The 14,645-nt window shown below is 36.5% G+C and overlaps 1 protein-coding gene across 7 annotated transcripts in view; it reads left to right on the forward strand.

The window, feature by feature from the left end:
* NBEAL1 (neurobeachin like 1) overlaps positions 1-14,645 on the forward strand; it is a 206,445-nt gene that overhangs the window by 102,355 nt on the left and 89,445 nt on the right. For all 7 annotated transcript variants that reach the window (XM_063648349.1, XM_054479175.2, XM_054479177.2 and 4 more), the window contains 8 exons: positions 4,634-4,723; positions 7,731-7,899; positions 8,336-8,469; positions 8,935-9,094; positions 9,202-9,304; positions 10,157-10,313; positions 12,697-12,855; positions 14,363-14,522. In XM_063648349.1, the coding sequence (XP_063504419.1) occupies positions 4,634-4,723; positions 7,731-7,899; positions 8,336-8,469; positions 8,935-9,094; positions 9,202-9,304; positions 10,157-10,313; positions 12,697-12,855; positions 14,363-14,522 (1,132 nt within the window). The remainder of the gene's footprint in view (positions 1-4,633; positions 4,724-7,730; positions 7,900-8,335; positions 8,470-8,934; positions 9,095-9,201; positions 9,305-10,156; positions 10,314-12,696; positions 12,856-14,362; positions 14,523-14,645) is intronic.

A 14,645-nucleotide genomic window follows, 5' to 3' on the forward strand; every position in this document is an offset into this window, starting at 1 on the left:
TGTCTTTTTTTCCTCAGTCCTTGCTGACCTCAATTGCTTTTATTAGATAAGTAAAAGGAAAAAGGACTTTTTTCTACTCCACCACCCCACACCGTTTTTTTGGAGACAGGTTCTCAGTCTGTTACCCAGGTTGGAGTGCAGTGGTGGGATCATGGCTCACTGTGGTCTTGAACTCCTGAGCTTAAGCAGTCCTCCCACCTTCGGCCTCCTGAGTAGCTAGGATAGGACTACAGGCATGTGCCACCATGCCGACCTTTTTTTTTTTTTTTTTTTTGTATTTTTTATAGAGACAGGGTCTTACTCTGTCGCCCAGGCTAGTCTTGAACTCCTGGGCTCAAGCAATTCTTCCACCTCAGCTTCCCATAGTGTTGGGATTACAGGAATGAGCCACCGTGTCTGGCCTTACTTTTAAATATTTATTTTTTGTATCTGACCTAATAAAATTTGCTTATTAGTTTTATTTTCTCCCTTGTTTTTGCTGTGATACATTTCAAACCTAGAGAGGAGTCAAAAGAACGGTAAAGTGATATCCTATATACTCTTCACCTAAATTAACCAATTACTAATGTTTTACTGTACTTGCTGACTTTGTCCCAAATCATTTGGGAAAACAAATTGACATAGCTATCAAGACACTTCATCCCTGTATATTTCTACATAATCATCTACCTACCTAAGAAAATGGCCCATAATTCATCTAATATATACTCTGTATTCAAATTTTTCTAAAAATATTTGTATAGCTTTTTAGAAATGAATCCTGGATCCAGTCAAAGTTTATGCATTGCATTGGTTATAATGTCTCTTGAGTCTTATATTTTTGTTTGCTTTGTATAACTTCTTTTCTCAAAGATACATGTTTGTTTAATATATCTTATGTTATTTCTTGGCAAGGATTATATCTTACACCTATTTTCATTCTCCACTATATCGCATAGATAGCTAAGAAATAATTGCATATAATCCAAACAATATATTTAGTGGCAAGTTCTGGATGTGTGACAGCCAACTTTTTTTTTTTTTTTTTGAGATGGAGTCTCGCTCTCTCACCCAGGCTACAGTGCAGTGGCGCAATCTTGGCTCACTGCAGCCTCTGCCTCCCAGGTTCAAGCAATTCTCTTGCCTCAGCCTCCCAAGTAGCTGGGATTACAGGCACGTACCACCACACCTGGCTAATTTTTGTATTTTGGTAGATGGGGTTTCACCCTGTTGGCCAGGCTGGTCTTGAACTCTTGACCTCAAGTGATCCACCCGCCTCAGCCTCCCAAAGTGCTGGGATTACAGGCGTGAGCCACCACACCGGGCCCGACTGGTCTTTCTGACATTATGGTCATCATATTCTTTTTACAAAGTAATTTTGAATTTATTAACATTAAAGTTGGATTTTTTTTTTTTTTACCATTGAAAGTAAAAAATTCTATACTACCAAAAAAACAGCTATTGTCTTGTTTTTCCCCAAGAAACTTAATATGACTATTGATAAATACAATAAAACAGATTACTGAAGGAATGTTTCTGCAAAATGGTGCTATGTCATGAGACAGGGACTGTATAGTTAAATAAATTTGGGGGACTGTTGGATTCTGTTTTTTCTTTTTTAAAGACAGGGTCTCACTCCCATTACCGAGGTGGCCGTGCAGTGGCGCAGTCACGGCTTGTTGCAGCCTCATCCTCCTGGGCTCAAGCAATACTCCCACCCCATTTTTTGATTTTTTGTAGAGACAAGGTCTCACTATGTTGCCTAGGCTGGTGTTGAACTCCTGGGCTCAAGTGATCCACCCACCTAGGCCTTGCAAAGTGCTAAGATTACAGGCGTGAGCCACTGCATACAGCCTGTTGCTTTTTTTTTTAATTTTTTTGAGACAGAGTCTCGCTCTGTTGCCAGGCTGGAGTGCACTGGCGCAATCTTGGCTCACTGCAACCTCCGCTTCCTGGGTTCAAGCGATTCTCCTGCCTCAGCCTCCCGAGTAGCGGGGATTACAGGCATGTGCCACCACACCTGGCTAATTTTTTGTATTTTTAGTAGAGACGAGGTTTTACCATGTTGGTCAGGCTAGTCTTGAACTCCTGACCTCAAGTGATCCGCCCGCCTTGGCCTCCCAAAGTGCTGGGATTACAGGTGTCAGCCACCGTGCCCGGCCCTGTTGCATTCTTTATATCCCTCTTGGAGGTTAGTGATACATTTTTAAATTCTGCTATAAAGAAACCAGTTTACTTTTGTTTTGTCCTACTGTTTTACCAGCTATTTGAGCATAGAGCATATTTTGTTATTATAACTTAGTTATTAACAAATGCTAGTTTGGGAAAAGCTGCTCCAGGGGATTTTTAAAATAGTCAACAGTTTTTTATTTTTTGTATTCATTTGTAGGAGGTATTTAGTCATCCATTTTCTTAAAACTTATTGAATGTCTTCTCAGTGCCAAGAATTATGCTATAACCTTAGGATACAAAGATAAATAAATTAAAGTCTCTGTCTGTAAGAAGCTTACAATCTAAAGTAAAATAATTTTTTTAAAAAAATAAGTTCAGTGTAACTTTATGAGCATTTATTTTTCTTTTTAGCTACCATTTATGGGGTGTTAGCAATATGTTAAGCGCTATGCTAAGTGCTTCACGTGTATTGTTTCACTTAATCTTCACAAAAGCCCTGAGAGGTATATGGTATTATCTGTTATCTTTTCTAAGCTTTAGTTTTCTGAAGCTCAATAACATAAGTAACTTGCTTAGACTCATTATTCTAGTGAATCCTGGAGTTAGAAACCAGCCTGTTTAATTTATATCCTTAACTAATATACAATATTTCTTTGTTGGAGTAATGTACAAAATAATAGTGAGGGTACAAATGAGGAGTGGTTTGTTGTTCCAGGAAGCTAGAAAATCATAAAGAAGATGGTATCATTTGTGTTTTAAAAGACAAGGTTGAACAGGGATGCATGGTAAATATCACCTAAAAAGGCATAGACTGTAAAACTGGGTTCTACATGTATTTGGGTATGGGACACTGAGCAAGAGGAGATGAGACTAGAGAGCAAGGTCACATTATAGCAAACCTCCTGTGTCAGAGTAAATAACAGGCAATGGATAGAATTTTTAGCAGAAGAGTAATATTATCAGGTTCGCATTTTAGAAATGTTCTTAAGCTGCAGTGTGAAAGTTGGATTGGAGGAATGGATTCTAGAGAGTGTCATACCATTAGGAGATTATTCTGTTAAAACAGGTCATAGATACACAGTTTTTAGTTACAGACTAAAGTAGTAGCTGGAGAAAGACGTGTGTCTCTGAGACAGATAATGTTTAAGTATTTGTTTTATCAAAGCAATTTTTCTCAATTGTTTAAGAGGAAAGCAGTAGCTACATCATGTGCGCTAAAATTTGTAGGTTTACTTTCTTTTGGAATGGGGATTAGATTAGATTCAAGGATGCTTCATTACCTGAAAATTCGGATTGAATATGAAGTTAACATGCCTTTACAAATGGAGGTTAACAAATAACTTTGTTTCTAAAGTTGCAGACTAAGCTCTTACTCTGAATGCAGCCAGAATTGTCTGGCAACAACATGAGGGAAAATAATATCTTATGCCTGTAATTGTATTTTTATATCATGATTTTTTTTGTTCTATGGTTTATCTCTCATTTTAATCACACGTTTTATGTGTATCTTGAAATTGTGCCTAGGGAAGCACTAATGGAAATAAAACATTGAATTTTTTTAAAGCCAAAAATCTGTTTTCATGTATTTGATTAAGAGAAAAATTTAAAAACTGTGACTGGTGAGGCCGGGTGCAGTGGCTCATGCCTGTAATCCCAGCACTTTGGGAAGCCGAGGTGGGTGGATCAGTTGAGGTCAGGAGTTCGAGACCAGCCTGGCCAACATGGTGAAACCCCATCTCTACTAAAAATACAAAATAAGCCAGATGTGGTGGCGCACCCCTGTAATCTCAGCTACTCGGGAGGCTGAGGCAGGAGAATTGCTTGAATCTGGGAGGCAGAGGTTGCAGTGAACCAAGATCACACCACTGCATTCTAGCCTGGGCGACAAGAGTGAGACCCTGTCTCCAAAAAAAAAAAAAAAAACCACTGTCAGATGACAAGTAGCAGTGACCTACTTTTCTAAGTGGGTGCTTTAGAATCTAATTCCTGATTCTTTTTTATTTTTGTTTATTTTTATTTTTATTTATTTTTTGAGACGGAGTCTCACTCTGTCACTGAGGCTGGAGTGCAGTGGCACCGTGTCGGCTCACTGCAACCTCCGTCTCCTGGGTTCAAGCAATTCTCCTCCCTCAGCTTCCCGAGTAGCTGGGATTACACGTGCCTACCACCACACCCAGCTAGTTTTTATATTTTTAGTAGAGATGTGGTTTTACCATGTTGGCCAGGCTAGTTTCGAACTCCTAACCTCAGGTAATCCACCTGCCTTGGCCTCCCAAAGTGCTGGGATTACAGGCATGAGCCACCACACCCGGCCCTGATTCTTTCTTTTAAAAGAGGACAGCAATACTAAAATTCATATTATGGGCATCCTATCTTTGACTATCCTATATTCCTTTTTATATTATGGTGAAATGTTCTATATGTGGTTAAATTTATGTTTTGTTCTAATTGGTTGTTTGCCATATTTTTCTTTTATTCTTAGGCCTGCAAAAATTCAATCTGTCTTGATTTATCTACTAATTGTTTGCATGGAAGATTAACAGGAAACAAAGTAGTGAACTGGGACATTAAGGTAAATTAATAGTAAATGTTGGGCAACATCTTACATAAGTTTACTGATACTCTTATTAAAGATCTTGTTTTTAAAGCACTGCCAGATTGATCTGAATAATAGATCTCAGTTAAAGTGTTATGCAAACATACAATTTGAAGGATAAACAAATGCAAAGTTAAATGACTAACATAGTTGAATGACTTTGGTTTGAAATGTAGTTACCTTTGTAAGCTACAGCAAGTCCTTGGATAATGTCGTTCATTATAAAGTCAGTGAGAAAAAAATTGATTCCTGGCAGGAGCAACTGTCTGTGTGGAGTTTGAATGTTTTTGCCATGTCTGTATGGGTTCTCAAATCTTATTTTCCTTTTTCATTGGCCTCATATTTATGTCACAGCTGGAACTTTGCTTCCATCTAGAGGCTTCTACTTACTTTCCAAGACCAAACTGCTCTTATGGGTATCCCTAGCACTTTATTATTTCACTTACCATGGCAAATAGTAACTGCTTGGTTAATGCTCTAGTAGTCCAAAAGAACTTTGAAGGAAAGGTCACTGCTTTTTTCTTTTTTTTTAACCAGTTCCTGGTACAGCGTTATGCAACAAATAAGTGTTGACTGAGTGATTAAATTAGTAAAGGTTGTTTAGGGTGAGAGAGGCTTAATTCTTAAACATAGTGTTTCCTTAAATGATATTTTAAATAGAAGTTATAACCTAAGTTAAATAAAAGAAATATAAAAGATAATTATAAGAGGACTTGCTGGTAAATCAGGGAAATAAAAGATAATTATAAGAGGACTTGCTGGTAAATCAGGAAAAAAAAAAAAACTTTTCTAATCAGTTAACACCAACCAAATGCATTTAGTATTTCAGTGAAACAGAAATCATTAAGATAATTTTGCCTATGTAGAAATTAATCTATCAATTAGTGTTAATTTCATGTTATTCGTGGTATATAAAGCATCTTTCTCCTTAATTTTGGTATAAGAACCCTTGTTCTTTTTCTTTTCTTTTCTTTTTTCTTTTTTTTTTTTTTTGAGGCAGAGTTTTGCTGTCACCCCGGCTGGAGTGCAGTGGATCTCGGCTTACTGCAACCTCTGCCTCCCAGGTTCAAGCGATTCTCCTGCCTCAGCCTCCCAAGTAGCTGGGATTATAGGCACCTGCCACCACACTCAGCTAATTTTTGTATTTTTTAGTAGAGACAGGGTCTCACCATGTTGGACAGGCTGGTCTCGGACTCCTGACCTCAGTTGATCCGCCCACCTTGGCCTCTCAGAGTGCTGGGATTACAGGCGTGAGCCACCATGCCCGGCCAGAACACTTTTTTTTATCTGTTACCATAGTAAGATTTATGACATGGTTGACACTTCATAAGTTAACTTTTGCTTTACTTGTAAGACTGGTTTTACAAAGCTGATTCCATGTAGTATTTTATATATGGAAATCTGTTTATATGTGCCATACATACCTGAAAATCAAAGCCATTTTTTTGTGGCCTGAGTTACAGCTATGTGGATTATTAACTAGTTAGACTTTTGGCTAATGTGGAAATCAAAAAGCAACAGATTATCAAGAGAAAGATGTATTTTTATACTGTAGCCAAATCAAAGACCAAAAAAGTTAAATGACAACTGGTAAAATAATATTTGCCTTCCAAAAAGTTAATTTACTTATTTATACAAAGAGCTCTTCAAAACTGGTATGACAAACAGTCAAAACAAAGTAGAAGATATGGGGCCAGGCACAGTGGTTCACACCTGTAATCCCAGTACTTTGGGAGGCCATGGCAGGCAAATTGCTTGAGCTCAAGAGTTTGAGACCAGCCTGGGCAACATGGCAAAACTTTGTACAAAAAATACACACGTTAGCTGGGTGTGGTGGCACATGCCTGTAGTCTCAGCTACTTGGGAGGCTGAGGTGAGAGGATCACTTGAGCCTGGGATGTCGAGACTGCAGTGAGCTGTGATCAGTCCAGTGCACTCCAGCTGAGTGACAGAGCGAAACCCTGTCTCAAAAACAAACAAGAAAAACCCAGTGAAGTAGCAGATATGTAGGATGAACAAGTCCAGAGATCTAATGTAAAACATGACGACTATAGTTAATAAAATCACATTTTATTAGGGAGTTTTGTTAAATAAGTAGATTTTAGCTGCTCCTGTCACAAAGTAACTATGTGAAATGATAGAAATGTTAATCTGCTTCACTATAGTAACAATTTTATTATCTATGTGTATCCTACAACATTATGTTGTAAACCTCAAATATGTACAATAAAATTTATTTCTAAGAAAACAAGCAAAGAATATGAAGAGGTTGTTTGAAAACTTATGTCCACGTGGCAATTCAGAACACTTTAATAATTGATAATAAGAGCAAACCTTGTATGGTATCAACTGTATGTCAGAGACTGCACTTTTTATATATTAGCTTACTTAATCCTTGCAATACTTTATGAAGTGGGTGTTACTATTATCCTCCTTTTACAGATGAAGAAACTGAAGCCAGTGATATTAGTAACTTATCAAAAGATACAGAAAATATTTTATTAAGCTACCCAAAATATCCAAAACTTTGAACTTTGGCTGAAATTCCCTCTCTACCTTTTTGTTAACTAAAAGTCGAGGAGTCAGTCATATTTCTACCACCAACTGCATTTTTTTTCATTATTTATTCTCTTGTTTATTATGCCTAATTGCCTAGTGACAGTTGTTTTTCCATTGTTGGAGTTACATTATAAAGCCCACTTATGGGGCTATGTTTCATTTGCCTATGTTCGAAATCCCTAAACTTTGGAAAATGAAGATGGAGTAAAAATGGTCTGGCCTGATCTCTCTTGAGTTTTGATTATGGTGACCCTTGAGGCTGCCCTGTAAAGCATCTTCCTACACAAAAATTCCTTCAGCTTAGGTTATCCTATACATTGCTTAAAGGTTTATCTAGCAAATTATAAATTCATACATGTGAAGATATTAAATGACAAAATTGTCCTTCTTTTATAAGATTTAAACATTATAATTTTCCCTTTAGGATATCATAAACTGCATAGGCGGGTTAAATATACTCTTTCCTTTATTGGAACAAATCAGCCACTTTAGTGAAGGACAGATTCCTGAAGAAAAGAATGAAAGCACAGTTCCTGAATCAATAACACCTGTTGAAGGAGATCGGCTCGTATTGACTTCCACAAAGGCCTCAGGTATTAAGATGAAATTAACACAAACTAGTCATTGAGAAATTTGAGAATTAATTGAAAAATAGACGAAAATGTTTTACTGTCATTAGGAAGAAACTTAACCATTTGTAGCTGTAGCAGTTGTTTCTACTTTTAGTAATATCATTCCGAAAGTTTATAATACTTTCATCAAAAAACTACAGATTAATCTCCAGTATTTAGTTATACTCTTAGTGGAAATATGACCACATTGTTACATTTGTGGTAGAGAAAATAAATGCACATAAATATACAATATTGTAGTTGTTGCTTTTTCTGATTCTGTTGTACAATAGAGCGTTGGAAGCCGACTGCTAAACCAGATTTCTACTTTGTGTAACAGTGTGCATTAAGATATAGAAAATGTGATATAAAAGTGATTAGAGTAATTATGATAATTAATATGTTCCTGATTCCACAGAGTCAAGACTAGAGAGAAACCTAGTTGCAACATTTATCTTGATTGTGAAACATTTTATTCAGAGACATCCTATCAACCAGGACAATCTTATTCACTCCCATGGAGTTGCAACTCTTGGTGCTTTACTTCAGAAGGTGAGCAAGTCTAACATTGTGTTGATGTAGCTGATGATTGTGATTTGCAGTTGATGTTGGGATTTTTTTCTTCCTAATAAATATATTTGTAAAGATTATTACAACTTGAATTATATTAATGGATATAATTTGTTTCACAGGCAGCTTTTAAAAACTCGTATGGAATCATCTTGTACAAGAAATACTTATTTTATGTAATAGTGTATAATCTTTGATGTATACAACCTTGTTTGATAGTTTTGATATTTGAGATGTTGAGAAATATAAGACTATTTTAGGAATATGACAGTAGGAGAATATACTCTGGTATAATATCAGAAAAACCAATACTTAAGTTTTTGTTTTTCTAATGTGGGTTTTTCTATTTTTATACTTAGTAGATGTTCTGATTAATGATTTAAAATTATAGCTTAATGACAGTTATTTAAACTGAACTATATGAAACCCTCTTCTGTTTGGTTTCAGGTGCCAAGCACCTTGATGGATGTTAATGTGTTGATGGCAGTTCAGTTACTAATTGAACAAGTATCATTAGAGAAAAATATGCAGCTCCTGCAACAAATGTATCAATATTTACTCTTTGACTTTCGTATTTGGAACCGTGGAGATTTTCCCTTTCGAATTGGTGAGAGCAGGCTTTCAGATAAAAATTTTATAGTTGTTTTAGAAATTTATAACTACCTATTGACTTTATTTTAGCTGAATTACTTACCATTGAACTTTTAATTTTAGGTCACATACAGTATCTTTCAACCATCATTAAAGACAGCAGGAGAGTTTTCCGAAAGAAGTACGGTGTGCAATTTCTCCTAGATACACTTAGGATTTATTATGGGTATGATGCCCTTGTTCCTTCTCAGTTTGATATATTGTTTTCTGTCTGCTACTTGATTGGAATGTGTAGACTGTAGACTTTCTCTTTACCAGCAATTCTAGTATGTTTTAACTGGAGAGAGGTAGGATAGAGTGGAGGTTAAAATGATGAACAGTGGATCGCATACACAGGGTTTGAATCTGGCTTTCATTAATTGTGCAACTGTAGGCAAATTACTCAACTTCTCTGTGCTTGGGTTTCTTCATTTTTGAAAGGAGATAAGAAAACTGTTACCTCCTTTGGTTGTTTTGAGGATTAAATTAATTAGTTAATAATGTAAAAGCACTTAAACTATGTCTGCTATGCAGTGGGTGTTGTATTCACATAAGCTGTTTTATTCACTGAAACTCTTAACTCAGAAGATTTTCCTTAAAAAGAAAAGCAAGCCAAAGTTACTATGAATCTCAGAATTAAATGGAAATATTTTAACACTATGAATTATTTTATATAGAAAATATAGAAATGTAAAAATTAGGCTGGGCACAGTGGCTCACGCCTGTAATCCCAGCACTTTGGGAGGCTGAGGTGGGCAGATCATGAGGTCAGGAGTTTGAGACCAGCCTGACCAACATGGTGAAACCCCGTCTCTACTAAAAATACAAAAATTAGCCCGGGATGGTGGCGCGTGCCTGTAATCCCAGCTACTCAGGAGGTTGAGGCAGGAGAATCACTTGAACCCAGAAGGCAGAGGTTGCAGTGAGCCGAGATTGCGCCACTGCACTCCAGCCTGGGCAACAGAGCGAGACTCCATCTCAGAAAAAAGGAAATGTAAAAATTAAAATTTCAATTCTTATACTTTGTTTTGTCTTTCAGGAATGGTTGTAAATATAATGAACTATCTCTAGATGATATTCGAACAATAAGGACTTCTTTGTATGGACTAATTAAATATTTTCTGTGCAAAGGTGGATCTCACGAAGAGATACAAAGTATTATGGGGTACATAGCTGCTGCTAATGAAGAAGAACAGGTATTATGCCTAAGATAAATCTACTTTTCCTTTTTAACATTTGAGTTGCTACATCATCTTCTGAACGTATGTTTGTGTCTAGTTAAATATTTTGAGAGTAAAATATGTGTAGTGTCACATTCAATATTATGCACTTAAGAAGTAAATTTTATCTTTTTTTTTTTGAGATGGAGTCTCGCTCTGTCATCCAGGCTGGAGTGCAGTGGCACGATCTCGACTCACTGCAACCTCCATCTCCCAGGAGAAGTGGTTCTCCTGCCTCAGCCCCCTGAGTAGCTGACATTACAGGTGTGCACCCCCACACTGAGCTAATTTTTTGCTTTTTTTTTTTTTTCCAGTAAAGACAGGGTTTCACCATGTTGGTCAGGCTGGTCTTGAACTCCTGACCTCAAATGGTCTACCCGTCTAGGCCTCCCAAAGTGCTAGGATTACAGGCGTGAGCCACCACACCAGGCCAGAAGTAAATTTTGTCTACTAACTAAATTTTTCGTAGAATAGATGACAGTGTAATTTAATATTTCCAATTAGCTAGAAAATTTAATATATGGAAATGGTTGCTTTGTCTGGCAATTCTGAAGCCTGTTTTCATAGTCTACATGGTGTATGTTTACCTATCATTGAAGTTATCATCAAAGTTAGTGGGTAGATTTCTTTCTTTTTTTTTTTTTTTTGAGGCAGAGTCTTGCTCTGTCACCAGGCTGGAGTGCAGTGGCACAATCTCGGCTCACTGCAACCTCCGCCTCCCGGGTTCAAGCGATTCTCCTGCCTCGGCCTCCCGAGTAGCTGGGACTACAGGCACGCACCACCACACCCAGCTAAGTTTTGTATTTTTAGTAGAGATGGGGTTTCACCATGTTGGCCAGGATGGTCTCGATCTCTTGACCTCGTGATCCACCCGCCTCAGCCTCCCAAACTGCTGGGATTACAGGCGTCAGCCACCAAGCCCAGCCGTTAGTACGTAGATTTCTAACATAACCTAGGTTCATAAAATGTTACATAAAGAGTAAATTATAAATGTGTGTCTAGTTTTACGTACATTATCCCATTTAATCCTCAGAACTACCCTTTAAGTTAGTGGTTCTCATTGTTTGGCCCCTAACGAACTTTACCTAAGAACTTGTTAGAAATGCAGATATACTACTGATTCAACTGTTGAACCAAGCCCTCCAGATTATTCTCGTGCACATGGTAAAATTTGAGAACCACTGCTATAACATATACAGACCAGGAATTACTTTTTGCATGTACGCTTTTGGAAATTTATATTCAGAGAGATTTTGTGACTTAAAAAGTCACACAACTGATAAACCTGAAACTAGAACCCAAACGTTAAAAAAAACATTTTAGAGCCATTTTTGTGCTCTTCTGGTATAAGCTCTGCAATACCACAAATTTAAGTAGATTTATGTTAACTAGGCTATTTTGCCTTCTATATGTAATATTTATTGTTTACTCAGTGGTTACATGACTTCATTATCGGTATTAGATGAATTAATGCAGGCTATTTTCCTACAAGGTTGGACTGCTTCAAAAGCTTCTCATTATTCCCATCTTATTTCATGATAGCTGTATCTATGATTCATTGCCAACAATTTTTTTTTTGTTATTTCAGTTAAAGAGTTATTTGTTGAGGACTTACTGTTTACACACAATAATATTAGACATTACATGTAATATAATGATGAATTATTATTCTTTTAAGCTAATGGGGCAGGGGTCAATAAGAGAAGTTTACAAATAACTATAAACAAAGAAGAGTATGACAATATCTATAAGAGAGATACAAAGTTCTATGAGGTTTTCCTAAGAGGATTTTACATGTTGCAAAGACCAGGAAAGACTTTATGGAGGAGATATCTTTTCATATGGATAAAAGAGGATAGATATGGTTCCAGCAGGTAAATTTGAATAGTGAAAGGATATACTAAAGGAAATTGAATAAGACAAAAGCATGTCTGGTTCAAAAGGTATCAGAGGCCAGGTGCAGTGAGCTGGATGGATCGCTTGAGCCGAGGAGTTTGAGACTAGCCTGGGCAGCATGACGAAACCCCGTTTCTACCAAAAATACAGAAAATCAGCCAGACATGGTGGTGCACACCTGCAGTACCAGCTACCTGGGAGGCTGAGGTGGGAGAATCACTGAGCCTGGGAAGTCGAGACTGCAGTGAGCTGTGATCACACCACTGCACTCCAGCCTGGGTGACAGAGGGAGATTCTGTCTCAACAGAATTTTTTAAAAAAGACATCATATCAGATATAGTGAAGTTAAGATAAAACATTAAAGTATATAGGATTCAATTAAATAACTTTTGTGGCTTATGACCTTATTTGTGCTTGTATATATGAATGTAGTGGTTTGTTTTGTGTTGTTTAATTTTAAAAGCTCTTTGGAATTTTGGATGTGCTCTTCAGTCTCCTGCATACCAGCCCAACTAGAGGTCAGCTTTTCTTACTGCTTTTTGAACCAGGAAATGCTGACATACTGTATGCATTGCTCTTAAATCAGAAGTACTCTGACAGACTAAGAGAAATCATTTTTAAGGTACAAACATTTCTTAAACATCTTTATATTTTGGGGCATTTGTGGGTGTATGAATTTTCTTGCAATATATCCATTCTGTGACTATAAATTATTTTTATTTCTATTTCTCTAAGATGTTCAACTTATTTTTATATATAGTTTTCATGTTTCATTGTTTGCATATTCAAAAACTAATTATATTGTAATCTGAAAATCATCTCAGTGGAATATTCACTTCGTCATACCATCCTCAATATAAAACCTCTCATCTTCTTGACTTGGTGGGTCTATGTGGCAATTCAGAACATTTCAACAGCTAATAATAATAGCAAACTTTATGTAGCAACCACTGTATGTCAGGAACTAAGTACTTTTCATATATTGGCTTACTTAATCTTGCAATAACTTTATGAAGTGGGTATTATTACTATTATCATTTTACAGATGAAGAAACTGAGTCCAGAGAGATCAGTAACTTATAAAATAAATAGAAGAGTTGCTTCACAAATGTTTACTTATCCTTGAAAATTATTTTAATTTTAATAACTGTTACTTAAGTGGATTATTAGATTGATCCAGAGGTGTATCGACACACATTTCTTCTTGCAAGCTACATGGTTTGTTTCCATCTAAGCCTTTCTCATTAAGAAACAAAATTTTAAATTATTTCTCTTTAATTTGCCATGTAATTAAACTAGAACTTTAAGCATACCAATTATACAAATACAGATGAATTTCAGTCCAATTTATTCTTTTTTTTAAATTTGTTTATTTTTTTGAGACGGAGTCTTGCTCTGTCGCCTAGGCTGGAGTGCAGTGGTGTGATCTTGGCTCACTGCAACCTCCGGCTCCCACGTACACGCGATTCTCCTGCCTCAGCCTCCTGAGTAGCTGGGACTACAGGCACGCATCACCGCACCTGGCTAATGTTTGTATTTTTAGTAGAGACGGGGTTTCACTATGTTGGCCAGGCTAGTCTCGAACTCCTGACCTCAGGTGATCTGCCTGCCTCAGCCTCGCTAAGTGCTGGGATTACAGGCATGAGCCACTGTGCCCAGCCCAATTTATTTTTAAATCCATTTTTACATTATACTATAATAGGGACTTCTCCTCCCTATTAAATTATTTTGTGCCTGTTGTTCCATTATTGGAACACTAAGCATGTGGGAGTTATTTGTATCCCACTGCTCAAGGTCATCACCAAGGTCTGACTTTTCACACATGTCTGCAATTCAAAAAATTGCAACCGCCGGCATAAATGGGTTAATGCTGAAGTTTTTATACTTAAGGAATAAAATGATGTTCCAAAAACAATGTATAGCAATATTTTATTCTATAAGTTAATAGAATTATTTTATTCTATAAGTTAATATTGCTATAAGTTAATAGCAATACTTACTAACATTAAATATTAATGCTAATAAATACTGACATTAATATTTAATGTTAATAAGTTAACATTTTTAATGTTAAATGACAAACTATTCTTAATTTTCTATATTGAGAATATATTACTTATTGTGACCAGATTATGGAACAAATGTTGAAATGCACGAACGTTTATGAGCGTAGTAAACAACATATTCGACTCAGAGAAGTTGGCTACTCGGGACTGGGACTCCTTCTTAATGAAGCACTTGTTAATACTTCTCTTATTAAAAACCTCACCCATCAAATCATAAATACAGGTATGAATAAGGCTGATAAAGCTAACATATTTAAGAAATGTTTTTTCCTGTAAGTTTTTTTCATACCTTTCTCAGGCTGCTTTTAAAATATCTGTTATTTGATTTAGCAGGGCCTTCCTTGGA

Source organism: Pongo pygmaeus, chromosome 11, assembly GCF_028885625.2.
Source record: "Pongo pygmaeus isolate AG05252 chromosome 11, NHGRI_mPonPyg2-v2.0_pri, whole genome shotgun sequence".
NCBI classification, from domain to species: domain Eukaryota; kingdom Metazoa; phylum Chordata; class Mammalia; order Primates; family Hominidae; genus Pongo; species Pongo pygmaeus.